This window comes from Bidens hawaiensis, unplaced genomic scaffold (assembly GCF_021521415.1).
Source record: "Bidens hawaiensis isolate Kalapana, Puna unplaced genomic scaffold, B.hawaiensis_p1.1 tig00019115_1, whole genome shotgun sequence".
Taxonomy (NCBI): domain Eukaryota; kingdom Viridiplantae; phylum Streptophyta; class Magnoliopsida; order Asterales; family Asteraceae; genus Bidens; species Bidens hawaiensis.
The window spans coordinates 263650-291452 of NW_027492905.1; the positions used below are offsets into that span (position 1 = coordinate 263650).

Here is a 27803-nt window from a genome sequence, read left to right on the forward strand (position 1 = left end):
GGGAGAGGTCATCAGTATACAGGACCACGACCTGGTCCTAAGTTTGGATTGTTTGAGGAAACGGAGCCTGCTGGGGATGAGGCGTCTGATGAAGGAGAAGAATAAGAGGAGCCAGAGGTTGAGGCAAAGCAAGATTCTTCTGATGAGCCTGCCGAGGATCGAACAAAGGCAAAGCATGACTTGAAAAGGAAAGAGGCCGAAAAGGGCAAACTGATTGAGCTTGAGGAGGAAGAAGAAGACCAACCGCCCTTGAAGCGTCTGCGAAAGGTTGGAGACTCCAAGAAGGCTCCAACACTTGTAGTCAAGCTTCCCTCCAAAGGTAAAACCCCCTCCTCTCCTACAGTCGCCAAAGAAGCCCTGGCCCAAGCCCTCAAAACTCTAGATGTAACCAAGATAAAAAATTCCTGTCTACAAGATACCAAAAACCAGAAAGAAAACTAAAGCCAAGAAAACCAAGAACCTACTCCATGACTCACCAGAATCCTCACCCGAACCCTCACCAACAGACCAACCCATCTCCACATTCCTACCCCAAATCCCATCCTCACCTCCACAACAACCAACCCAAACTAAACCAGAATCCTCCCAAGTCACAACACCACCTACACAACCAATCACCGAACCCACAACCTCCTCGATTTTCACCCCATTCGTCTTCAGCTCACCCCATCCGTCTTCAGCTCACCCATACAGACAACCAGCCTTTGGAGCAAAACAGTCATAACTTCCCCAACCCAATCCACAACACCACCCACCACCACCACTTCACCTATCCCAACCCAATCCTTTACCCTACCTCTGCAAACAACCCAACCTCCCACAATGACCATTACACCACCAACCACAATAATCTCACCCAAACCCATCAGCCGAGGGAAGTCATCGACAACTCCGGTATACGCCGATCCTATCCTCGATAGGATCGTCACACTGGAGGAGTCAAACGCTAAGAGGGCGGAACGAGAGATTGTGCTCTTCAAGTTAATCAAAGATATGAAGCAAAAGGCTCTTGAGGATGAGAAGGAAAAGGCGGATCTGAGGGAAAGGATCTGGGTGTTGGAAGAACAGAAAGCAGCAAGCGATGAACTTGCTGAAAATCTGAGGTTATTGACTAACACCTTCCATACCCGAATCCAGAACATGCAAGCATTGATGAACCGAGAAGCCTCTGAAAGGTGACTTAGTGTGATTTCCGAGACCTCTTAGGTGACTTAGTGTGATTTCCGCTAGCACTAAGTTTGGTTGATCCAAGACACGTTGTTAGATCCACCCGCTACGGGACCTACATATACGAGTACCACTATTATTCCAGACGTTTAGTAATTTATTTTTTGTGTTTAGTGATGGTATCGTAACAAACCTAACCGATACCAACCAAATTCGTGTCACTTTAATCAAAATTTATATGTGTGTGATACCATTTGGGCATTTACAAGTTTATTTATTTTTTGTTTACTTATTGATCCCGTAACAAACTTAACCAATACCAATCGAATTCGCGTCGCTACACCGCCACAGCGCTGCGGGTTGTTATCTAGTTAATAATTAAACATAGGAGCGCTCACGATTTGGTTTAAATTCAGATAACCGTTCAAACATATTATTGATTTGGTTTTGTGGTCGTTTTTTTTTTTGTTACTTTCGATCGTTCAGTTTTAAAAGTTCTAGGCCATAACGAACGGTTTGGTTTATATAGACCAGAAAACATGTAACAAGCCAAAATATTGTTTTGATCTTATTTTACGCTTTTTACATGTTTTCTTTTTTTTTTTCTTTTCTTGTAATGGTGTTTCAAAAGTACCCTTTCAACTCATGGATGATAATCAGACTATCAGAGAGTCTTTGTTTTAATCACAATAATATACCTTTATTTAATTTGAACATCAATTATATATTCACTCATAATCGATTTGCAAAATAGTTCCTTGAAAGGTATTAAACAATAAATCAATACAATGGATAGAAGTTTCGTATGGCATGCATATATTTTTGAATAGTGCTGATTCACTTAAAATACTTAACATGTAACGAAATTAATGATCCAATAAGAAAAAAAAGGTGCTCTTTCTAAGGTGAAGTTCTTATATGTGATAATTCGGAGTATGAATTAGATGATTGAAATCAGATCAAATGATTTTTTACATAGGTGTCAAACCATAATAATGGTTGGGGTGAAATGTCACAATGTTTTATAAACTATGGTAGTTCGTGTGTGACGGATGCAGTTACATCGGTGTTATTTGGTAGCAAATTTGTTGCTATCAAAGTACAAGATGCTACAACATCATGTTTTCCACTTAACTTATCTGCTATCAAAAGACAAAGTCATGACTACCGTTTGAACTATTTTGCTACTGTAAAACAAAGTTGATATTGACCTTCAAATAGCTACCTACTTAACTAATGTAACAACTTTTGAATATATTTTCACGCAACATTTTACAATCCATGACGACTCTAGTCATGGCCCTCTTTTTGTTTGGACCCTACAAGGAACTACCCCTTTACCTCCACCAACCTGGACCGCCAAGGATGGTGCCTCTTCCCAAGATACCAAAGTTATAATATTGAGTGTATACTCCACATCTCCTAACTTATATCAAAGTTTTTATGTTTTCTCATTTAATCTACAAATTAATTTTGATTATCAAAATAACTCGATGTATCTAAAATCATCAACTTATTAAAAATCCATAAATACATGTAATTATGTATTAACAATGGAAATAGATTAGTTATATTTTTAACTGTTTCAAATAAAAGGTTCCTAATTTTGATTTGATGGATCTTTTATATCCAATCAAGACTTTTTTGAACATAGTAAACAACAAAAAACATACCATGTAAAAATGTTTATTTTCATTATTAGATGGGCTTCAAACGGGTTTCAATACTAACTGGGCCTAATGGTGAACTCATGAAAGACCACTTGATGGAGTTGGTGAGGTAGATAGACATGCATATTAAAACCTGCTTCGAACCGGTGAATCGGAAATAGAACTGGACCGGTTTCAATTTAAAGCCGGTTTCAGCCAAACTGGCCTAGACAGTCGATTCGTATAGCGGTTCGGACATTTCACAACTAAACCGGCTTGATTTGATAAACCGGTTTTTTTACCAATTAACCAGTTTATAACCTCATATCTAGAGGTGCACAAACCATTTCCGAAGTCAAACCCAGTACATGTTAGTAACAAAAATATAAAACTGGTTGAAGTTGAAATCGGTGCGAATTTGGCTGTTTTTTTATTGGGTTTGGTTGGGATTTGATTAGGTTTGACCATGTCAGTACGGTAACCAATTCGGTACCACTTTTAATGAAGAAACTTATGACCCGGTTCCACAATTGACAAAATTTACGTTTTAGGGTTTCAATCAATCACTCTTTCTCAGCGAATATTCACAAATTAGATGAAAGAACATAAACAGATTCATACATCGTTTATTGAAACAGTGAACAATGATGATGTTTGAATAGAAGGAAATGGAACGACAGAAATATTAATAGATGTAGATTAGGATTTGTTGAATGGAAAAATTTTATGAATGAATTTACATACCAAATCCTAATAGATAGATGATGAACGATGATGATGTTTGAAGTAGGGAGGATTTCGTCGTCAGAGATAACCATGGAGATTAAGGTTTGTTGAGAAAGAGTGTTTAAAGAATCTGGGTTAGACCCGCAATGTTTCAAAATAAAAAATAAAGGGGAATTGATAAAAGATTATACGCCATGTGGACAAATTGTTGGGTATGAATGCCAAGTGGCAAAAAGAAGGATTGTGGTGAATTGTTGCGTAAATCCACTCTTTTATTATATAGGTAGATGGGCAGAGATAGCGTGGAAGGGGTGGGACCCACAAAGGATGGTTTGGTGACAACATTAAAGAGAAAGTTGGTTGCCTGACTCTTGCCTTTTGTGGTCACGTCGGTGGTCTTATGGTAAGTAAACAATGCTATAATAAAGCATTTAATTTAATTTTCAAACGAATAAATGAAAGCTCAAACGAACAAATGGAAAACCAAAAAGAGTAAAAGAAGACAGTAAAGCGGGATTTGAGTCCAAAATCATCTCATGAGTTCCTGGCAGCCCCGTTCAGTAAAAACAAAGTCACACCAGTAGTTGCTAGCCTCGTTCTGTGAAAAAAGAAGCTACACTTTTCAAACGAACAAATGAATGCCCCAATGAACAAATGGAAACCACAAAGAGTAAAAAAGACAAGAAGGCGGGATTCGACCCCAAAATCAACCCATGAGATCCTAACAGCCCCGTTCAGTAAAAACAAAGTCGCACCAGTCACTGCTAGCCTCATTTTGTGAAAAAAGAAGCTACACTTTTCAAACGGACAAATGAATGCCTAAACGAACAAATGGAAAACGTAAAGAGTAAAAGAAGACAAGAATGAGGGATTCGACCCCAAAATCATCCTATGAGTTCCTGACAGCCTTGTTCAGTAAAAACAAAATCACACCAGTCGCTGCTAGCCTCGTACTGTGAAAAAAGAAGCTTTTCAAACGAACAAATGAATGCCTAAACGAACAAATGGAAACCACAAAGAGTAAAAGAAGACAAAAGGCGGGATTCGACTCCAAAATTATCCCATGAGTTCCTAATAGCCCCTTTTAGTAAAAACAAAGTCGCACCAGTCGCTGTTAGCCTTGTTTTGTGAAAAAAGAAGCAACACTTTTCAAACGAACAAATTAAAGCTTAAACGAACAAATGAAAACTACAAAGAGTAAAAGATGATAAGAAGGCGGGATTCGACTCCAAAATCATCCCATGAGTTGCTAAAAGCCCCTTTCAGTAAAAACAAAGTCACACCAGTCGTTGTTAGCCTCGTTTTGTGAAAAAAGAAGCAACACTTTTCAAACGAACAAATGAAAACGACAAAGAGTAAAAGATGACAAGAAGGCAAGATTCGACTCCAAAATCATCCCATGAGTTCCTGATAGCCCCATTAAGTAAAAACAAAATTACACCAGTCGCTGTTAGCCCTGTTTAGTGAAAAAAGAAGCTACAGTTTTCAAACGAACAAATGAAAGCCCAAACGAATAAGTGAAAACCACAAAGAGTAAAAGAAGACAAGAAGGCAGGATTCGACTCCAAAATCATCCCATGAGTTCCGAATAACCCCGTTCTGTAAAAACAAAATTAAACCAGCCGCTGTTAGCCCCGTTCAGTGAAAAAAGAAGCTATAGTTTTCAAACGAACAAATGAAAGCCCAAACGAACAAATGAAAGCCCAAACGAACAAATGAAAACCACAAAGAGTAAAAGAAGACAAGAAGGCGAGATTCTACTCCAAAATCATCCCATAAGTTCCTTTTAGCCCTGTTCTGTAAAAAGAAAATTAAACCAGTCGTTGTTAGCCCCGTTCAGTGAAAAAAGAAACTACAGTTTTCAAACAAACAAATGAAAGCCCAAACGAACAAATGAAAACCACAAAGAGTAAAAGATGACAAGAAGACGGGATTCTACTCCAAAATCATCCCATGAATTCCTTTTAGCCATGTTCTGTAAAAAAAAAAAACCAGTCTCTGTTAGCCCCGTTCAGTGAAAAAGAAGCTACAGTTTTCAAACGAACAGATGAAAGCCCAAACGAACAAATGAAAACCACAAAGAGTAAAAGAAGACACTAAGGCGGGATTTGACTCCAAAATAATCCCATGAGTTCCTGATAGCCCCGTTTTGTAAATGTAACATCTAGGAAAAACCCATATTTATTATGGGCCAAATATGTCAACTTTGAAAGATGAAGGATTAAAATAATCCCAAAGACAAGTGGGATAAAGAACAATAAGGCATCTTATGCTAAGGAAGTAAGAAAATCCATCCCACGTGGAAAGATGGAAGAAAAAGAGAAGCATTTCCATGGGTATAAATAAGGAAGAAAAGTTTCATCCCACATGGAAATAAGAAAATAAATGGAAGCTCTTTCTAAGGAAGAAAGTTTCCATAGAAATGTTTTAATGTGGCTAACCACTCTCCATAGTCCTAGCGGAGGGTGCGAAGCACCCGACGCGCATGCGCACAGACTCGGACTCGGACTCGGGCGATGGGCGTAATGTGGCGTTTGATGGCGCACTTTGCACTTCGCATGCTCGTATCGCCGCATAAGGGCCGCTTTAGTATTTTTGGAAAATGGAAGTCTGATCAAGAAATGACAAGTTATCAAAGACGAGGGATTAAAAATAAAAATCTGAACTTTGGAACCCATCGCGTTACGTGATGAGCCCAGGAACAGGACCATCGCGCTACGCGACGGTCCATGATGACGCAGCAACACGTGTCGCAACGGAATGACACGTGGCAGACGCTAGGGTTGAGTCATCATGCCACGCGTAAATTTCCTGACATCACACTATGCGATGCCCTAAGCTAAGGGGACATCGCGCTACGCGAACGTGCCCAATTTCGGCTATAAAATGGGAGGTTCACGACATTTCATTTCACACCAAAATGACACTACTTTCACATAGTTAGCCTCGGGAAGCGTGCCGGTCTCGTGGAACGTGCCAAGCTTCGAAGCCCTGACGGTTTAAGCAGTAGTACGCGTTATAGAGTAGAAGTGCCGCTCGATCAGCCTTATATAATTAACTCCGAATACTTGTACGAGGTGGGGGTTCTGATTAAGTTATTATTTTATTATTATTATTATAATGGCTTAGACCATAGTCGGAGGTACAGCCCGAACCTTGATCACTGTTAAGTATAATATAACTTTTCATAAGCAAATGTTATATTTAATTATAGTTTCTTAATGATTAAGAGACGTGCTATTCATTCACACAGGTTAAAGTTAAAGTAACGTTTCTTCCGGAAGAAGAAACCTGATATATAAACAAAAGGGACTAAAGGTCCACATGTTTTGTACAAATAAATAAATTGTCAAGGTTAAAGCTATACAAAACAGACTACGGGGTCTGAAGCTAGATCGTTGATCTATGCATTTATACAAATGTTAATCTCGTACTATAGGTCCGAGATAACAATCAATTAATCAATCTAAAAGCTGAAAACAGAAACAAGAATCAGTAACAGAAACTGATTTACAGACAGGGGTCAGTAACCGAAACTGATCAATATACAGGAATCAGTATAAGAAACTGATTACAATCATAAAAGGTGAATACCCCTAAACTTTTACAACTCTTTTAGAGTCTGAACTGTTTACATAGGATTTACGAATCCTTAAAATTTTGTGTTACAATAATAAGAAACGGGAATACTCCGATTAAGAGTATACATGTGTCTGGATCCATACATACATGGTGACTCGGAGTTCCTCGAGGCCATCCATATCATCAAACATGCCTCTGGAAGTCTACAGGACTGTTCAGAGAAATGATATTGTGTATATGATTAACTGTACATGTACTTAGGGTAATTGTAACCCAATTGAGTTGGATGCCTAATGAGTATTGTCACCAAGGTATTATTATTGTTTATGCAATGGTATTATTGAGTCAGCGTCATTCACCACATTTCAGGGAAACTGTAAAGAATAGAACTGACAGGTAAGACTGATAGAAGATTGGAGACATAGTCATTAGAGGTGATCTGATGGCTCATATATTTTATTATATTATAATTGAAATATAAAACGGATATTCGACACCCGAGTTTTTAATATAATAATATTATATTTTTAAAAGACTTCCGCTAAAATAAACCCGCAACTCTGATATATATTTTCAAAACAGATACCAACTAACAGGTGTCGCACCTAGGCCCTAAGTCGGGGTGTGACAGTAAAAACTAAAGAAAACAAGTCGCGGTTAGCCCCGTTCAGTGAAAAAAGAAGCTATAGTTTTCAAACAAACAAATGAAAACCACAAAGAGTAAAAGAAAACAAGAAGGCGCAATTCGACTCCAAAAGCATCCCATGAGTTCCTGATAGCCCCGTTCAGTAAAAAAAAATTAAACCAGTTCTCTGTTAGCCCCGTTCAGTGAAAAAAGAAGCTACAGTTTTCAAACGAACAAATGAAAGACCAAACGAACAAATGAAAAACACAAAGAGTAAAAGAAGACAAAAAGACGGGATTCTACTCCAAAATTATCCCATGAGTTCCTTTTAGTCCTGTTCTGTAAAAACAAAATTAAACCATTCGCTGTTAGCCATGTTCAGTGAAAAAGGAAGCTACAGTTTTCAAACGAACAAATGAAATCCCAAACGAACAAATGAAAACCACAAAGAGTAAAAGATGACAAGAAGGCGGGATTCGACTCCAAAATCATCCCATGAGTTACTGATAGCCCCTTTCAGTAAAATCACTGTCACACCAGTTGCTGTTAGCCGTGTTTTGTGAAAAAAGAAGCAACACTTTTCAAACGAACAAATTAAAGCCCAAACGAACAAATGAAAACTACAAAGAGTAAAAGATGAAAAGAAGGCGGGATTCTACTCCAAAATAATCCCATGAGTTCCTGATAGCCCCGTTCAGTAAAAATAAAATTACACCTGTCGATGTTAGTTATGTTTAGTGAAAAAAGAAGCTAAAGTTTTCAAACGAACAAATGAAAGCCCAAACAAACTAATGAAAACCACAAAGAGTAAAATATGACAAGAAGGCGGGATTCGACTCCAAAATCATCCCATGAGTCCCTGATAGCACCGCTTAGTGAAAAAAATTACACCAGTCGCTGTTAGCCCCGTTCACTGAAAAAAAAATGACAGTTTTCAAATGAACAAATGTAAGCCCAAACGAATAAATGAAAACCACAAAGAGTAAAAGAAGACAAGAAGGCGGGATTCGACACCAAAATCATCCTATGAGTTCCTGACAGGCCCATTCAGTAAAAACAAAGTTACACCAGTCGCTGTTAGCCCTGTTCAGTGAAAAAAGAAACGGCAGTTTTCAAACGAACAAATGAAAGCCCAAACGAACAAATAAAAACCACAAAGAATAAAAGAAGACAAGAAGGCGTAATTCGACTCCAAAATCATCCCATGAGTTCCTGATAGCCCGTTCTGTAAAAAAAAAAGTTAAACCAGTCGCTGTTATCCATGTTCACTGAAAAAAGAAACTGCAGTTTTCAAACGAACAAATGAAAGCCCAAACGAACAAACGAAAGCCCAAACAAACAAACGAAAACCACAAAGAGTAAAAGATGACAGGAAGGTGGGATTCAACTCCAAAATCATCCCATGAGTTCCTGATAGCCCCTTTCATTTAAAACAAAGTCACACCAGTCGCTGTAAGGCTCGTTTTGTGAAAAAAGAAGCAACATTATTCAAACGAACAAATGAAAGCCCAAACGAACAAATGAAAATCACAAAGAGTAAAAGATGGCAAGAAGGCGGGATTCGACTCCAAAATCATCCCATGTGTTCGTGATAGCCCTGTTCAGTGAAAAAAGAAGCTATAATTTTCAAACGAACAAATGAAAGCCCAAACGAACAAATGAAAACCACAAAGAGTAAAAATGACAAGAAGGGTGGATTCGACTCCAAAATCATCCCATTTGTTCCTGATAGCCCCTTTCAGTAAAAACAATGTCACACCAGTCGCTGTTAGCCTTGTTTTGGTAAAAAAGAAGCAACACTTTTCAAACGAACAAATGAAAGATCAAAAGAACAAATGAAAACTACAAAGAATTAAAGATGAAAAGAAGGCGGGATTCGACTCCAAAATCATCCCATGAGTTCCTGATAGCCTCGTTCAGTAAAAACAAAATTACACCAGTCGCTGTTAGCCCCCGCATTCATTGAAAAAAGAAGCTACAGTTTTCAAATGAACAATTGAAAGCCCAAACGAACAAATGAAAACCACAAAGAGTGAAAGATGAGAAGATGGCGGGATTCGACTCCAAAATCATTCCATGAGTTCCTGATAGCCCCTTTCATTTAAAACAAAGTCACACCAGTCGTTGTTAGGCCCGTTTAGTGAAAAAAGAAGCTACAGTTTTCAAACGAACAAATGAAAGCCCAAAAGAACAAATGAAAATCACAAAGTTTAAAAGATGACAAAAAGGCGGGATTCGACTCCAAAATCATCCCTGTAACATTTCGGATTTTTCAAACCCGTATTCGTTTACGTTTAACCCGACCGAAAACAGTTTAGATCTTTGTTGTTAATAAAATCAAATTTTTATGAGTAATTAAGTTTTCATATGTTCACTTTAGACCATTCATACTCTAAAAGATGTTCAATTCTTAATTTATGCATAAAAGATTCATTAATTATCCAATTCTTAAACCACAAGGACCAAAACTGTCAAAATATGAAACTACACCTTAGGAGGCCGGAGAACCACGTGGTGGGAAGCCTCTCCCCCACCACGCGGCGCTATGGAGGCTTTGATCAGATCGTTTAAGTTATTTCATTTCCTAGTTCGTTTTTAGCATGTAAATCGCTTATTTTAGGCATAAATCGAGTAAATTAAAGTCCAAGAAAGAGATATTAACCAAAATACAAGTCCATACTCTTAACTTATTGATCAAGCATGAAATCTCTGGTTAATTTCATAGATATTATCATTAAAATCGTATTTTGTTACTTAAACGAGTAAATCTTCCAAATATGGTTCGTTATTGCTATCCCTATATAAACAACCCCCAATCTCCTGCCATAACACTTTTACACAAACCCTAGAGGAGCCTTCTCAGCCTTTCTACCTCTGATCATCATCAAATCCTTTGGTTTGTGCTTATTCGTTGAAGATACAATGCTTGTTCGTTTGACTTTGCATGCGTATGAACCTTTGACTTATCATATCTCTTGATTCTTTCACTTTCCGGGTAAGTTGTAAACTGTAAAATCATTCATAAACATTCCATAGTCAATAACCTTCAATCAATTTTGGTGTTTGAAGGGTGTTGACTGGTCAATCGCTTTAAAACTCGATAAAGCGCAAAATAGTCAACTTGCTTGACTTAACGTTTTCTCATACTTCTGGTTGGATTCAACATTCGGTCCAGAAGACTTTTATTCTCGTAACGTAATTTTAAGGCTAGTGAACAAAACCCGACTTCCGACTCGCTGTTCGGATTCTGGTCAGTACTAGCTCGCTTAAATCTTAAAACAAACATAACTTGAGTTCTAAACATCCATTTGGATTGATTCTAGCGGCCGTAAGTTCTTTTTTATTTATATTATCATATCCTAAATATCATATTCTGAATTACATATATCATTTGACATATAGTGGACGACTCGCTTATTCGTTAGCTCGTTTAATCGCATTTAGTAATCGCTTAAGGTGAGTTTATCATTCCCATATTTTACCAACTTTTATAAACGTTTTGGGGACATATGCGTACCTATCCGTATTACATACTATACATATATCAAAACAATGCATACGTGTAATTGTGAGTGACTTAATCAAATATACGTGTTATATGATTACTTGTGTTAATATTCATTCATTCGTATATATGGTGTTACTATTCATTCATTCGTATATTGGAGAGGTCCAACGTATTCCCATGTATTGGGTGCTCATGCTATTGACTAACGCCCTATTCGCTTAGCAACGGTCTACATACTTGTTGTGGTTTGATTGTATTTACCGCATTTATCACGTTATGTTTATTTATATTGTTGTGTCAAAACTTGTGATATTCTCACTCAACTTTATATTGACAAACTCCATTTTCTACGCATATGCAGGTTGCTTGTAGTAAAGATTGAAGTTTGGGCACGTAGACAAGACCTTAGGTTATAATCAAGATAATCGTTAATTGAGCTTATATTCATGTATTGTAAATTGTTTGTTTTAATTGAATAATGTGTGTATATTTTGAATAAAATAATTAATTATATATTGTCATGTATATTCAATGATAGTATCTTCGAGCTGTGAGCAATCGGATCAAGCCCCGGCATTTCCGCCTTAGGTTGGGGTGTGACAATCCCATGAGTTCCTGTTAGCCTCGTTTTGTGAAAAAAGAAGCAACATTTTTCAAACGAACAAATAAAAACTACAAAGAGTAAAAGATGACAAGAAGGCGGGATTCGTCTCCAAAATCACCCCATGGGTTCCTGATAGCCCCTTTCAGTAAAATCACAGTCACACAAGTCGCTTTTAGCCTCGTTCAGTGAAAAAAGAAAGCTATAGTTTTCAAACGAATAAATGAAAGCCCAAACGAACAAATAAAAACTACAAAGAGTAAAAGATGACAAGAAGGCGGGATTCGTCTCCAAAATCATCCCATGGGTTCCTGATAGCCCCGTTCAGTAAAAACAAAATTACACCAGTCGTTGTTAGCCACGTTCAATGAAAAAAGAAGCTATAGTTTTCAAACAAACAAATGAAAGCCCAAACGAACAAATGAAAACCACAAAGAGTAAAAGATGACAAGAAGGCGGGATTCGACTCGAAAATCAACCCAGGAGTTCCTGATAGCCCCGTTCAATAAAAACAAAATTACACCAGTCGTTGTTAGCTCCGTTCAGTGAAAAAAGAAACTACAGTATTCAAACGAACAAATGAAAGCCCAAACGAACAAATGAAAACCTCAAAGAGTAATAGATGACAAGAAGGCGAGATTCGACTCCAAAGTCATCCCATTTGTTCCTAATATCCCCTTTTAGTAAAAACAAAGTCACACCAGTCGCTGTTAGCCTTGTTTTGTGAAAAAAAGAAGCAACAATTTTCTAACGAACAAATGAAATGCTAAACGAACAAATGAAAACCAAAAAGAGTAAAGGATGACAAGAAGGCGGGATTCGACTCCAAAATCATCCATGAGTTCCTGAAAGCCCCTTTCAGTAAAATCATAGTCACAGCATGGTTTTCATCGTTTCTGTGATACGGGTTAGGTTCAATTAAGCTCAAAACTTAAGTGGGCAACAACTTAGAATGGAAAGAAACAGGTTGTAAGCAGGTAAATAACTTAGAATGGTTTTCATCGTTTCTGTGATACGGGTTAGGTTCAATTAAGCTCAAAACTTAAGTGGGCAACAACGCAGAGATTATGATACCTCCTATCTATTCTCAAAGCGTATTTGGCTTTCCCCAAGTCACCCCGAGTTGACCTCGACCCGTAGTGTCTGATTAAATAGAAATTACTCTTCGATCTTCAGACTCATCTTCCCGTTCTCTGTCTTGCATCTTGATTGAGACGTCTTATCATTATGAACTCTATAATGTCTCAATAACTCACACATTTTTTTTAAGTATTTACACAACTTCAGATAAACTACTGCAAGTCCCGAATCTGGATCACTGCAGTATCTTGACACGCTATCTTTACGGGAATCAGAACACTCACGGGCTCGTGTATGACTGGGTAATCGCTTTTCTGCCTATCATTCGGAAAGATATCTATGAGTTGTGCATGTCCCCATAGATATCTTTCCGAATGATAGGCAGAAAAGCGATTACCCAGTCATACACGAGCCCGTGAGTGTTCTGATTCCCGTAAAGATAGCGTGTCAAGATACTGCAGTGATCCAGATTCGGGACTTGCAGTAGTTTATCTGAAGTTGTGTAAATACTTAAAAAAAAATGTGTGAGTTATTGAGACATTATAGAGTTCATAATGATAAGACGTCTCAATCAAGATGCAAGACAGAGAACGGGAAGATGAGTCTGAAGATCGAAGAGTAATTTCTATTTAATCAGACACTACGGGTCGAGGTCAACTCGGGGTGACTTGGGGAAAGCCAAATACGCTTTGAGAATAGATAGGAGGTATCATAATCTCTGCGTTGTTGCCCACTTAAGTTTTGAGCTTAATTGAACCTAACCCGTATCACAGAAACGATGAAAACCATTCTAAGTTATTTACCTGCTTACAGCATGTCTTAAATTGTAAAATTGGCCTAAATATCTTTTTTATAAATTTAATATTTAATAAATAATAAAATATCATACATTTTAACATATTGAATAGTAAGAGCTAATGAAAAATACTTACATTTAAAATGATTTAAATGTGAATTTATTATAATTGGATCATTTTATTATAAGTGTGAATTTATTTTTCTAAAAAAATAATTTAATATCATTTAAATCGACAAAACATAACCGTGACCCCTCCCCCCTCCCAAATATCTCGAGTCAAGCTTCACCACTAGTTGGGAAACCATGACGTCTGTCGTTCTTCCTCTCTACGTCGACGTCATGTTATGAATGCACGCATGCGCATAATCTAGATTAATTCTCATTATTTTTCGAAATATATTATGCTTGATCTTACATCTTGTAAGGATCATGTTAGCCATAGATGTATGCATACAGCATAATCTAGATTAATTCTCATAATTTACAAAATATATTTTATGTTGTAAGGATTATATCTAATCCAAATTAATGCAAAGTACGTGCCTCATTATTTTACAAGAGATTTCACATTTTATTGCATGACTATATTAATTCTCATTATTTTATATGAGATCTCACGTTTTATTGCATTCATGCATTGTTAGGGTTAATTCTTTTAAGTTTTCTGTTATGTTTATTTATTGAACATAAATAATCCGTTATTTGGTGCATGTAAAAGTTGTGGGATTTTTTATGGCGTACCATGTATCTCATTATCATTACTAGGTTGTTACCCGGCGCGTTACGACGGGCTGTTCTGTTGGTCGAACATCGTTTCCGTAAGTTTCCGCGAATTCGGTTGGTATCAGTTACGTTCTTTACAGTATGAAAACTAAACCCAAAAAATAATTCCTTAAAATAACGTATTTAAAACAAAGTAAAAACTGAAACACCACACCATCTTACTTTTTCGTTGCTTGATCTAGTATGAAATCTATTTATAAAAAACAAAAGAAAATCATAAAAAACAAAAACACAAAAAAAATCTATTTAAGAAAAAACAAAAGAAAACCATAAAAAACAAATACACAAAAAAGGCCGGCTTACATGAGGTTCGAACTCGGGACAACCAGGTTATAACAATATAACACCACCACCACAACATTTTGTTTTTTTGTTACTTAGATTACTTCCAAATAAATAAATAGTCAAACATATTTAGAAATATTAAAAAAAAAGAAACTTAGTGGCTGTCACATGGCAGCCATTGATTGGACCAACAATAAACTACTGTAGCTAGAGGTTTCTCTTTACATATAGTACTAGCTTTAGAAACCCGTGTATTACACGGTATAAGTTAATGTATAAATTACAATAAATAATTTAATACAAATAAAATAAAAGATAATTAAGTCTCTTTATATTATATAAAAAATATATTACAAATATAGTCGCTTTATATCATCAAATGTATTTTAATTTTAAATCAAGAATGAGTTGTTCTACCATAGGTTTACAATAATGAAGCAATGCCACTAGAAGCAATATTAAAAACAATGTGAGGCCTTTAGATCTGAATGATGTAGTTAAAGTCTTTCACAAAAATGTTTTTCACTCTATACCTTAAACTAGAAACCAAAAAAGACACCAGATTTTCCTTTTAACAGCTTTCATGATGTCTTTATAAACACACTGCTGTTCAACTGTCACAATAGTCTTATACTAAATATAAAAAATGTAAAATTTGCCTACGATTTTTAAAACTTATTAAACATTGAATATTTGTAAAAAGTAAACAAAATTATTATAGTTTTTTTAATATGAAGATGTCTCAAAAATTAAATGTTAGTGTACTCTTTAAACATAAACTCTTTTATATGCATTTTAATTTTAAAGAAAATATATTTATGACATGTAATTATTATACATGTTACTTTTTTTTATATTAAGTATGTTTACAATATAATTTATAGCATTAATAATTTAATCAATGGAGATTGACCAATTAATACGGTAAGTTGAATTTATAATCAATACTATATTTAGAACCAATATATTTTTTTTTTCTTTTTCATCAATAGAAAAGAAGTGATTTGGGGGGGAATTTGATAGTAAGAATTAACCTCAGAATGTCGTGTATCCAGAATTATTTTCTTTTATTAGTATATAGATAGATAATATACGTAATTTATTTGTTGAATAAATGAACACCGAGAGGTTTTGTTTCCTTATTCTTATTAGGCCTAGCAAATTTAACCCATTTGGGTTATTTCGAATCATTTTGTGTCATAATAAATACCTCATGGGTTATTTTGGGTTTAAATAAAAGAGATTTTACATATATCCTTTTTAAGCCTTTACATATTTTCTCAAAGGTTGAAAATTTAATTACATATTTTACCTTTTTACCCTTTTCAACTTACAAGTTACAACGCCTTAAGTAAAAACCAAACATTGGCTTCTCCATTCTCCAGAACAGCAATCAATTGCACGTCCAAACAGCATCCCTAGACGACCTCCATATTCGTTTGAACGTAGCCTCAGACGACCTCTATTGTTCGAGTGATCCAGTTTTGCAGTCGATTCCATTGCACCTGGTATATCACTCCATATTGTGTCTGCACTATCTTTATATTTTATATCTTTTTTTGTCTAATATTGTATCGATGTTGATTGTGTCAATGTTGATGACTTGATCCATATTTCGTCGGTGCCTCTGCACCATCTTGACATTTTTATTCACATTATTAATCCATATTACGACTGCACATTATAGTTGCTAAAATTTGTAAGCTATGTTCAAGAGATGCAATATTCTATATTGCTTACACAAAGTATATCATATTTCTAGTTCTGTAATTTTCTTGCTGTCCTTTTTAGAATTTTTTTGGTTGCTGTATAACAATTAAAATAACTTTTTAAATACTTTTTTTGTATTTGCTAACGATTAAAAAGTCCAACTCCAATTGAATCTATTAGTGTTTAATATGCTCGTCTTAAAACCGACTCGATTTGGATTGAAATTAATGAGATATGTAGTTGATTCTTTTAAGAATGGATATAAGTAAATAGTTTTTAATTTGTTTATTAAAGGTAAAACAGTCATTTAATTAGTTAATTTTAATGAAATAGGAAGATATGTAATATATGTGGTTTAAGGAGGGAAAATATGTAATTAATTGTTAAAGGTTGGGTAAATATGTAATAAAAGACTTATAAAGATGATGTATGTAAATGCCCCTAGTTAATGGTTAGAATGAGTCCAAGAGAAAAATGGATGAAAATGGGTTGGAAAATGTTTAAGAGGGTGCTGCTAAGCCCAATATGAACGTAACACTTTCATCTCTCTCCCCTTCCCTCCCTCCCTCGATGAAGTAGATTACAATAATGAGACATTTTCAGGATTATTAAATAAGTAAATATTTAAAGACTCGCGATGCATAAACATGATTTTCAACATGACCACCATAAGTCACAAACCTCTCTCATCTCACAAACAACTTTATACTGTGAGAAAAAAAGTTTCATAAGTCACACTTTTATCTTATTAACTTAATGAAAGTTATAAGAAGGTAAAATAAGGAATCCCAAACACCCACTATGCTTATAATTTGAATGCATACTAATTCCCTAATAAACTAATATTTTATAAGATCCAAACAATTAATCTCCTCAAATAAATATATACAAAGAACCAGTTTAGAGCAAGTCGATTCGAATTTGCAGTTGAAGCCATTAGAAAGGTGGTTTTTTCTTGTTGTCATCCAATTGGGATTGGCCCAAATTGAAGCATGAGATAGCAAGGACCTACAACTACAATTGGACCATTTCTAACACTCAAAAGTTTTGTATGATTTCAAGTCCTTGTCACCGTTTGGCCCCCAAGAAGATGACTTTTTATCTTCAATCAAACATCAATAATTTCATTTTTAAATCATTATCAATGGGGCCTTTTTTCTTTATACAATAACATTAAATAAGCCTTTTAGATAATCAAATCTAAAGGTAAATATGTTCATGTGAATATCATCATAAATAAACATATGCAGGATTAAATTCAATACATGGATATAATATTCAGTTAGATTCACATGTAGCTTATAAGACACTCATTTCTTCATATGCAATATATCTTTTCACTTTTGTTGTTATTGGTTACCTAACTAGCTTTCTCAAGACATAGATTTGCAATTCTACCCCTTGTTTTTTGAAATTGATAAGGTACCAACATTTCCAATAACTATCTTTTGGGGATTTAAAATCTATATATAATGGTAATAAAATAAAGCATGAACTTAAATTTACCCTTAGTTTAAGGCTACCTCTTGTGGGACTTCAAAGAGGCTTCAAAAGCTTATGTGGCCTGACGTCAACCTTAAAAAGAGGGGATTCAACATATTAACAGGACGACAAGGAGAAAATAATAGGGCCCGAATGCTTCGACAAGGAAATTGTGAGGTTTTAATGTGGTAACGAAGCTTTAAACCATAATATGATATTAAAAAGGATGAAGTTTTAACGACACTTTAACTTGAGGTTTAAAACCCCTCAACAATAGTAACCTAGCCATCATAATCTAAAATTTACACAAGTTATAATTGCATTCTCTTTTTCACATGTGTGTTTGTTTCTCTCTCTTCTTTTATGGTCAAATTATGTTTATTTCTTCTCTATTCACACTTATTTTTATCTCTCATCCAACTAAGAATACCCTATAGTCACAAGAACATGCAAACACCACTAATTGAAAGAAAATCATGCAAGTCATGATTTTAAGGAGAATAAGACTAAAACCAAAAGAAAACAAGAATGACCAGGCAAAAAAGGCCATAGGGTGTTGTCTTTCTTCTTCTGTGTCAATTTTTGGCACATACACAAACTAGAATTATATCCTACTACATGTTACAAGGTGTGCAATCACATCCCACAAGAGCCTTATTTTTCAAACTTGTAGGTTCTAAGCAATCTTCCACTCACAAAATCACCAGGAAAATGACACTCTTTTTTATTCTACATATTTTACATCATCCGTGTCATTCATTCCTTTCTTTGTGGCTTTGATGATTATTGATTGATTTGTCACACCTTCCTCTTCATACTGTTCCATAAACACGCGCGCGCACACATACACACACAGAGTTTTTGATTTCCTGCATTAACTTGGAAGCAAAGCTTGAGGGTTAACAGATATTGACATATTGTCAAAAACCCTTCTTTCTTGTGTAGTTATATTAAGAAAGAAAACATTTTTCTTATTATAACTTCATTTTGGCAGCTTTTCAATCCTGGGTTTTTTGTTTTTATTAAAAATATTTGTGGGTTTTTAATCTTGAGTAAAGATTTCATATACATAAGATATAATTTATTTTTTGAGGTTTTGAATTGTGGGTTTTGTTTGTAATTTAATATTACATATTGGGTATTCATCATTGAATAAAAAAGTTTTGGTTTTGAATGATTAAATTTGGTGAACTTGTAGATGAAGTGTGAGGGTGAGTGTGGGAGTAGAGTTTGAGTTTGCCGGAAAAGATGGACCGCCGGAGCTGGCTATGGCGGCGGAAGTCGTCGGAGAAGAGTACCGGAGAAACTGAAAGCTCCGGTGGGTCAGTTTCTTCTCATTCTGAACGGTTCTCAGATGATCAGGTATGGTCAAGTTATTAAACTGTTGAATCTTTAATTAATGGCTTAATGCCAGTAATATGTATTGTATTGGCTTCCGGTTGTACACCTGTGAGTAATGTGTACAATTATAATAGCTAATGGTACAACTTACATCCTCCTCACTTAGTTGATTTCTTTGGTTTGGTTGGTTGGCAATAGTGGACCATCATTCACAATGGAGCAGTATTGTAGTAATCGTTTGTTGCTAGTCGGGTGGTAGGACGGGAACTTATAATTACTCAGGATTAATCAATGAACTAGAAATTTTTCGGAATTAACCGATTGATTGGCAGGATTTTTGCAATCATGCAATGGAGTCTGATACGGCTGTTTGGTTTGATTTTAAAGTTTATGATTAGGTCATTTTGACCTTTTTTCAAATCCTTTATGTGAATTTTAAGGTCAACATATACTTTTGACTTTTTTTTTTAAAAAGTCTTATACTTAGTAAGGATTTGAACCGTTTACTTTATTTTTTATTTTAATGGGTAAACACCAAACCGAATCAATAACAACTCATCTAGAGCCAGTAATTATATAAGCCGGGCCACCTCAACATGATGTTTTCAAACGAGCCAAAAATTGAGCCCATATTCTGCTGTTCACCACTATAGGGCACAAATTACTTGGTACATAAGTTGGTATGTTTTGGTTTAATAAGTTGTTTATAGGTTTTTCCTTGAACGACATACTAAGTATGTTAGTAAGGTACAAATTACCTTCATTTAGAAATAGAAACTCATTTATACATCACCAAAATTGGTGTGCAAACCACCAAATATGCTCTATATTAATAGGTCTTTTCTACTTTTATGCTTAAAACCATCCTATGAAGTCGAATGACGTTTTATTTCTTTCCGGAAGGTGTACTCGAATCAAAATTCTCAATCACTCGAAGTTGCATCAACCATTAGCCAACGCACAAGTGAACATAACCATGTCGTGAAGAGCCTTTCGGATAAATTATCGGAAGCACTTCTGAGCATCAGTGCCAAAGAACAGTTGGTAAATCAGCATGCTAAGGTAGCAGAGGAAGCTGTCTCAGGTACACACCATTTCTAAAATATTAACCTTTTCACACATCAAAATATCTGACTGTCACAACTTCAAACACTAATTCAATGCACATATGTTTCTTTAATTTAGGATGGGAGAAAGCCGAACGGGAAGTGGTGGCTTTAAGGCAGCAAGTCGAGGTTCTAACGACCAGAAACTCGACCCTCGAGGATCGTGTCCTTCATCTTGACAAAGCCTTAAAAGAATGTGTGAGACAACTCAGACAAACGCGAGAAGAAAAAGAACAAATTGCAAATGAAGCACTCGAGAAGAAAGCTTCGGGAAGCGAGAGTTCTTTGACCCCCATTGAAACCAATCTTCAGCAAAAGCTTGAAATGATTGAGAAAGAAAACTCAGATTTAAAGCACGAGATTTCATCAATGGCTGAAGAGCTTGAAATAAGAATTATTGAAAGGGATTTAAGCAACCAAGCTGCCGAACAAGCCAGTAAGCAACGGCTTGATAGTGTGAAGAAAGTGGCTCGGCTTGAAGCCGAGTGTCGTAGGCTAAACTCGGCTCTTAAGAAAGCTAATAATAATAATAATCCAATAAAAGCTCATAAAAAGCCTTCAGTTACTGAGAGAGGTGATTTCAAGGAGACGGGTAGATTGGTGAGAAACCGAGTGGATTCTGTTATCGAGATCGATCTCATGGATGATTTTCTTGAAATGGAAAGACTTGTAGCATTGCCCGGTAGTTGTGAAGTTGAAGATCCTGGATACGAGCTTAAAGTGTCAAGAAACCGGCTTGAAGAGGCTGAATCTAAGCTGGCTGATCGTGAAAACGAGCTTAAAGCATCAAGAAACCAGGTTAAAGAGGCTGAATTTAAGCTTGCGGATTGTGAAAATGAGCTTAAAACAACGAGAAAACGGCTTAAAGAGGCTGAATCTAAGTTAACCGAGCTTGAAAATGAGCTTAAAACATCAAGAAACTCGCTTGAAGAGGCTGAATCTAAGATAACCAAGTGTGAAAACGAACTTAAAGCATCAAGAAACCAGCTTGAAAAGGCTGAATCTAAGCTACATGACCAAGAAAACAAGCTTAAAGAGTCTGAATTCAGGTTAGCTGAATGTGAAAACAAGTTAAATGAATCAACAACCTGTCTCGAAGAGGCTGAATCAAAATTGGCTGAGCGTGAAAACGAGCTTAAGTTATTGAGATATCAGCTTGAAAAGGCTGAATCCAAGTTGGCTGAGCTTGAAATTGAGCTTAATGCATCTACATATCTACTTGAAGAGGCTGAATTCAAGCTGCATAACACTACAAATCGGCTAGAAATGTGTGAAGCCGGGCTTGAAGCTGCTCATGTGAAAAAAGAAGAGGCTGAATCGCGGTGTAAAGCATTAGAAGCCGAGATAGAAATCTTGGTTTCAAAAATTGATTATTTGGACAGCAATATACAAAAGGAACAGAATTTATCGAGGCAGCCCGAAGCCAAGTATCAGGACCTCAAAGATGAGGTATCGAAACTGCAACACGAAGTTCAAGATGCAAAATCAAGAAATCGAGCCGAAGAATTCCGGTTCCTCAAAATAAAGCAGGTAGCTTGCATACCCTAAAGAAACTAAAACATGTATTTATAATCTTTTATATATATATATATATATATATAAGTTCATAAAAAATATGAGTCCTACAAAATGAACTCTTTGCTGTGACATTTACAGGACAAGGAGTTGGCGATTGCCGGGAGTCAATTTGCAGAGTGCCAGAAAACGATCGCTTCTCTCAATCGGCAGTTACAAGCACTTGCAACCCTTGATAACTTCTTGATTGACACCAATAGTTTGTGACTTGAGTGTTTTGTGAATGGTGATAAATAACTAGCAATGATTTTGAGCTATCTACACGACGAGTTAAACTTGTGTTCGACTTAGATATCATATATTGTTTATTCCTTGTATATTATGTTCAGCTCGTGTAGATTATTCTTGATATAGAAATGAAGAATGCGAATTTTAATTACAGTCCCTCTATTTATTAACAAACATGTCACATTTTTTTACAGCTTAGAATAAAATAAATACACTGTTATTTAAAACATAAATAATAAACAATGAAATCTCCATAGAGGATTTCAATATAAAAATTGTTAGAAAAGAGACAAAATCTTTGAATTTTGGAACCATAAAAGCAAAGTAGAATGATGAATCTGTGAAAACTAATAGGGATAGCCATGCCTATGAGCATTATTTATTCAACCCCACCAACAAATTAAAGGTAAAATTAAAAGTGATTTTGACACTCACATATTGGCATGCATAATATCATACATACATAATAGACAATTTACAAACAAAATACTATTATTGCAGTTATTGAATGCTACCAGTTTCGAAGTAACCACAGCTTCAAATGTAATCCCATTACAAAATGCCAACTTAAAACATCAATTTTAACCACATAGTCAGATTTTGGTTAAGACTTTGGTTATGTTTATCTTTAAAATATCTAAAGATAAACTTTGGGTCGACTTGATAAGTCTGTGAGTGACCAATTGGATACCTTAAACCAATTGGATATTTCATGCCAAACGTTTAAAGATAACAGAGAAATTAGCATAAAGTTTTATAGTTTAAACGTGATTATTTCACATACATTTGTAACTTTTGTTGTAAACTGGTCGTGTTCGTGTTGACCCATGAAAACTCATGTCATGTTTGGGTTCATGTGTCTGATACGATTTTAGAGTTCTTGTCAAGTCCAACCCACCAACCAACGAACACAACCCATTTTGACACCTTGAAACTAATTTGAATGCATGAAAGATGATGTCAAACAAACACAAGCCTTTGACTAGTCTGCTGAACTTAACTCTATAGTCTTTAGAAAGGCTATTCAACTTACACCCGAAGGGTCATGTTCGTCACTCTACTAACTAACCAACACGAAAATAAATCCTTTTCAAAACAGAGCATATGCCATGGTTAACAACCAAGAAACAGAGGATTTGTCAAAATATTAAAATAGGCTCATCACCTGGATATAACAGCAACACAGGATTGAATGACTGATTGATTACTAGAGTTGGTTTGTTAACGCGATTTAAGTTTAGCTGAAAGCTTGATAAGTTCTTGCTCATCTTCAAGTTTCTTTCTGATAGCAGCCTCTTCTTTTTGTCTTTGAATGAGTTCAAGCTCTCTGTGTCTTTCCTCCTCTTTCCTTTGAAGCTCGAGTGCTTCTCTTCTTTGAGCTTCTTCTACCCGCCTTCTATTCTCTTCCAACATTTTATCAAGCTCTTCTCTCTCTCTCCTCGCTTTCTCCTGCTTATTAATAAATGTTTCATTATTATTTTTCTTTTATACAACCCTCCTAAATAGTTTTTAGCTGATTATGGCAATAACTAATAATGTTGTTTTCCTAATCTTAAAAGATTTAAAATGGACATAAACGTGCTTGTGGGTCAACCAAGCCCAGCTGTATCACCCGGTTTACAGGTGTTAGTTTTAGTTAAATTAACTAAAAATTAGTGAGTTCACATCTACAAAGTGAAGTGAGATTTATTTATTTGAATATTTGACTAATGTGCATCCATGTAAACGACCGATTTTAGCATTACGTGTGTGAGTTAGCTATCTCAAAATTAACTTAAATGTGTGACAATGTAAAAGGAGTTCAATTAAAATGCGAGTTCATTAGTTTCAATTAATAAACTAAATAAGTGTGTATGTGTGGAACTGTGGATAACTGAGAGTGTTTAAATATGAATTTGGAAGAGAGAGGAGATAATTAACTTTACCACTCTTCATCATCTCCTCCCATAACCGATCGATCAATCATTCTCCCTCTTTCCCCAGTAGTTCTGCTGAAACCAAAGAGAGAAAGAGAGGGATAGCGATGAGAGCAATACAGAGAGAAACCGGAGGTGGTGGCTAGCGACAGTGATGATGTGGTGTCTCAGCGGTCCAGTGGCGTAGCAAGGAAGATGGTGAGCGGCTGGATAGGTGGTGGGTACCGGCGGTCCAAGGTGTGCAATCAGGAAGAGTAGAGAAAGAGAGTGTTATGTGTGTGAGATCGACAACATGCAAGTCCAAAAGGCTGTGGTGCGTGTGGTAGCCGAACAAGAGGCGGAACCAAGGTTGTGGCGTCAACTTGAAAGAAAAAAGAGGGAGGAAACTGCGAGGAGCCATCGAACGGCTACAAAAAGGCCAGGATCGCTTACAGAAAGTAGGAATATGGTGTACGAGTTAGGCATTGTTCATGAACGATTGGGGCTGTTGTGGCCAGCAGCAGCTAGCTGCAGCGGCTCATGGCGTTTTGGGCCTAAACGAGTCCAAGCAAGTGTGAAAAGCGTGAGATCGTTTTACACGATCTAAGTGAGTTTTACGAGTCTTCTTTTAATGCTTTTACATGTTTTGAGCAGATTCACGTACAATGCTTGTTTTTTTCAGGTAAAAACGATTAATAAACAGTAAACTGTGATTTAACGAGTAACCGGGAAATTGATACATGTGGGCTTTTGGGGCTGTTTTGGTAGAGGCCTTGAGGGTTTTAATCAGGTTATGATCTGATTTATTTGGCCTTAAATGTGTGTTATAAAGATGCTTAGAAAGTTTTAGCGTGATTTAAACTTATAAAAATATGTTTTGTTAAAAGTCTTCCGTTGTGAGTTGTGGTAACGGGCTTTGGGGTGCTACACCAGCCCAGCCTAACCCAGCATGATTTGAACCAGATTACACATTGTCCCATTTTGACCCGTTAACCCAATGCAGCTATATGAAAAGAGTGGTCACCTCTTTCTGTCTTGCTTCAGTAAGGGCTGCTTGTTTTTCTCGTTCAAGTTGAGCCGCCACATCAGCAAAAAGTTTCTTATGGCCTTCTTCTACTCTCCTTTCTATTTCAAGTTTGACTTCTTCTGACTCCAGTTTCTCCTCAACTTTTGCCCGGATTGCTTCTTCTATTCTCCTTGCTGTCTCCTCTTCTAAAATTTTGAGCTCCATTTCCTGTTCAAGCCTTAAAACACATACAGATAGTTAAGTTCTTTCCAAATAATCAAAATAGAATCACTTTAGATGTTCGGTATAAAATGAAATTTGTTTAAATAAATAATTACAATAACCCATACTATAGTACAAATAATATATAAATAAATTAATACTTAAGATATAATATTATAGAAACCTAAACTTCTAGGTTCTAGGTTTTGTAAACACTCTATTTACATCCACATTTTGTTCATAGAATATATCTAAATAATACACGAAAAAGGTAAAAAAAAGAAGAGTTGAATAAAATTTGAGATGACTGAGTTTTGATACTGAAGAGAACACAATTGGAGTGATCATTGATGACAAATATTCGTTAAGTGACCATCAACATATTTCTCTTAACTTTGAAGTTATATATAATATGATTATAAAACCTAAGTTGAGAGTATATTTCCTTAATCCAGAAAAATTCACAACTTCTTAAATTATCATAACAAATCACTGGCTTTCCAAAATGAAGTGTGTTATATGTTTTTAAAAGTCTTAAGATGTCGCTATAAATCAACATAAGACAGCCAAATATTAAGTATAGGACTCTAACAAAAATCAAATTTTCCAAAAATGGTCAATCTAGCAGGTTTACTCCAGATTTAGTTCCAATTAAGTTGAATTTTGAATCCATTGGAAAGATAAATAGTCATGTAAATCTTTTGCTTAAGAGGTACTTAAAAACATGTGAGTTATTAAGAAACCTTACAGTTTCTAGATAAATGCACTGCTGGAATATGTGCGTTTGTAAAAGGCTAATGTATCCAGCAGTTTAGGGAAGAGCCCAAACTTCTTATTTGACAAAATTTTGTGCTAAAAATATGTTGATAAAAGTTTATGATTTATATTTATGCCAATACATTTGGGTTTTGTTCTATGCAGCTCCTGAGCAAATACTTTTTGGTGCAGCAGTTGGATTTGCATGTTCACTGGTGAAATCATAGAACCCTAGATTTTTTGACATTAAAATCTAGTGCATTAATATAATTTACATGTTTGGATATCTAATGATCGGTGCCCGCCATATGTAAACTGCAATCTGTTATGTTTGTTGGTGGTTGTCATGCCATCCCCTTCTACCTGAGAAAAGGGGTGTTGCACTAACAGTGGTGATTCCACATATAACATTGAGCAAAGTTACTTCAAGAATTTGACAAATTAATTTATCTTAAGTCTATGTGACAGAACCCAAGACGCTACATTATTACACAGTTAACAGTTCAACCTGTTTCGCATATATACAAGCATGCACTATATTGAAGCATTCGATGCAATTAAAACCAAGTAAAGTTGACAAGTAGCAGATTGCAAAACCATCTCAAAGAGTACTTAAAGCACCAAGTCAAATCAAGTAATCAACTGATTAATTGATAAAAATGCTCTATTCTACGTAATATGAGTTAAGATAACTGCAAGCTGCGAAGAAAACCAGTCTAAACTCTAAAGTACACAGTTTTGCCCCTCAAAATTAACAGGCATGAGACAGAGTTGCATAGGTCTGACCTTGACGTCACATATGTTTAACTCGGCTAGTTTATATATTTCACATATTTGCACATTCACCGCAGCAGGGTCATAGCCTATAACTATAATAATAGCTTACATATTGAACAACGGATAACTAACCAGACCAGCTCAAAGGTGCCTCATTACTATTTTTATAAAAAAAATCACATAAAGTAAGAATTAAACAACACTAGGCAAGAAAACCATAGCTTTGTGTACCTTTTCTTTTCTTCCATTTCCTTTCTCGACTTTTCAAGGGCATTTTTGCGTTCAGTACTCGGGCTTGGAGACCCAACAGGACTTGGTGAAGACGTCCTGCTTCTTCGCCTCCTATGACGCCTGGGTGTTGGAGACCGACTTTTCTTGTGCCTAGAAACTGGCGACCGACTTCTACGCCTACGAGGGCTACCCGAATGACTTCTTCGCCTACTTGATACAGTAAACAACATGACTTACAACCTTAAATTCGGCTTCTTTGTTTATTAAAACATATATTAAAAAAAATCATCTTTAATATCTAAAACTGAATTTCATTCTACAGTTATTAAATATGTATACATATAATTATATATCCTTGATAACCCTAATTACATTTTGACACTCAGATTGAACTTGAATTTTTGTGGGTAATGTAGGCAATTAATTATGTTGGACATACACTCCGTCAATCAATTGATAAATATATGAACTGATATTTGGCCTTTAATGATTATTGATGAAGGTAGCTATATGAAGCAAAATGAGTTGAATCACAGAAAATAAACCGACCTGCTGTGAGTAGTTGTGTAAGGAGAACGGCTGCGATCCCTCCGGCGCCGGCGGCTGACCGGAGACGGCGAGTATCTCCGGCGGTAAGACGACGGAGACCTCGATATGCTTCGAGGCATA

The 27803-nt window shown here is 35.8% G+C and overlaps 2 protein-coding genes across 3 annotated transcripts; one reads left to right on the top strand and one right to left on the bottom strand.

Moving 5' to 3' along the window:
- The first annotated feature begins 18506 nt into the window (after positions 1-18506).
- LOC143557770 (filament-like plant protein 1) lies at positions 18507-22349 on the top strand. 2 transcript variants are annotated; one of them, XM_077046764.1, is made up of 5 exons: positions 18507-18625; positions 19196-19359; positions 20242-20422; positions 20524-21974; positions 22101-22349. In XM_077046764.1, exons 2-5 carry the CDS (start codon positions 19246-19248, stop codon positions 22224-22226), a joined length of 1872 nt encoding a protein of 623 aa, XP_076902879.1. In that variant the 5' UTR covers positions 18507-18625; positions 19196-19245; the 3' UTR covers positions 22227-22349. The 2 variants fall into 2 exon arrangements, with proteins under 2 accessions (XP_076902879.1, XP_076902878.1); XM_077046763.1 differs by lacking the exon at positions 18507-18625 and having other exon boundaries at positions 18683-19359; positions 22101-22348.
- A 1094-nt stretch (positions 22350-23443) lies between these two features.
- LOC143557761 (uncharacterized) lies at positions 23444-27803 on the bottom strand. The gene is made up of 4 exons (XM_077046757.1): positions 27684-27803; positions 27135-27341; positions 25167-25386; positions 23444-23696 (listed from the first exon to the last, which is right to left on the bottom strand). The coding sequence occupies exons 1-4, from the start codon at positions 27800-27802 to the stop codon at positions 23469-23471; spliced, it is 774 nt and encodes a 257-aa protein (XP_076902872.1). The 5' UTR covers position 27803; the 3' UTR covers positions 23444-23468.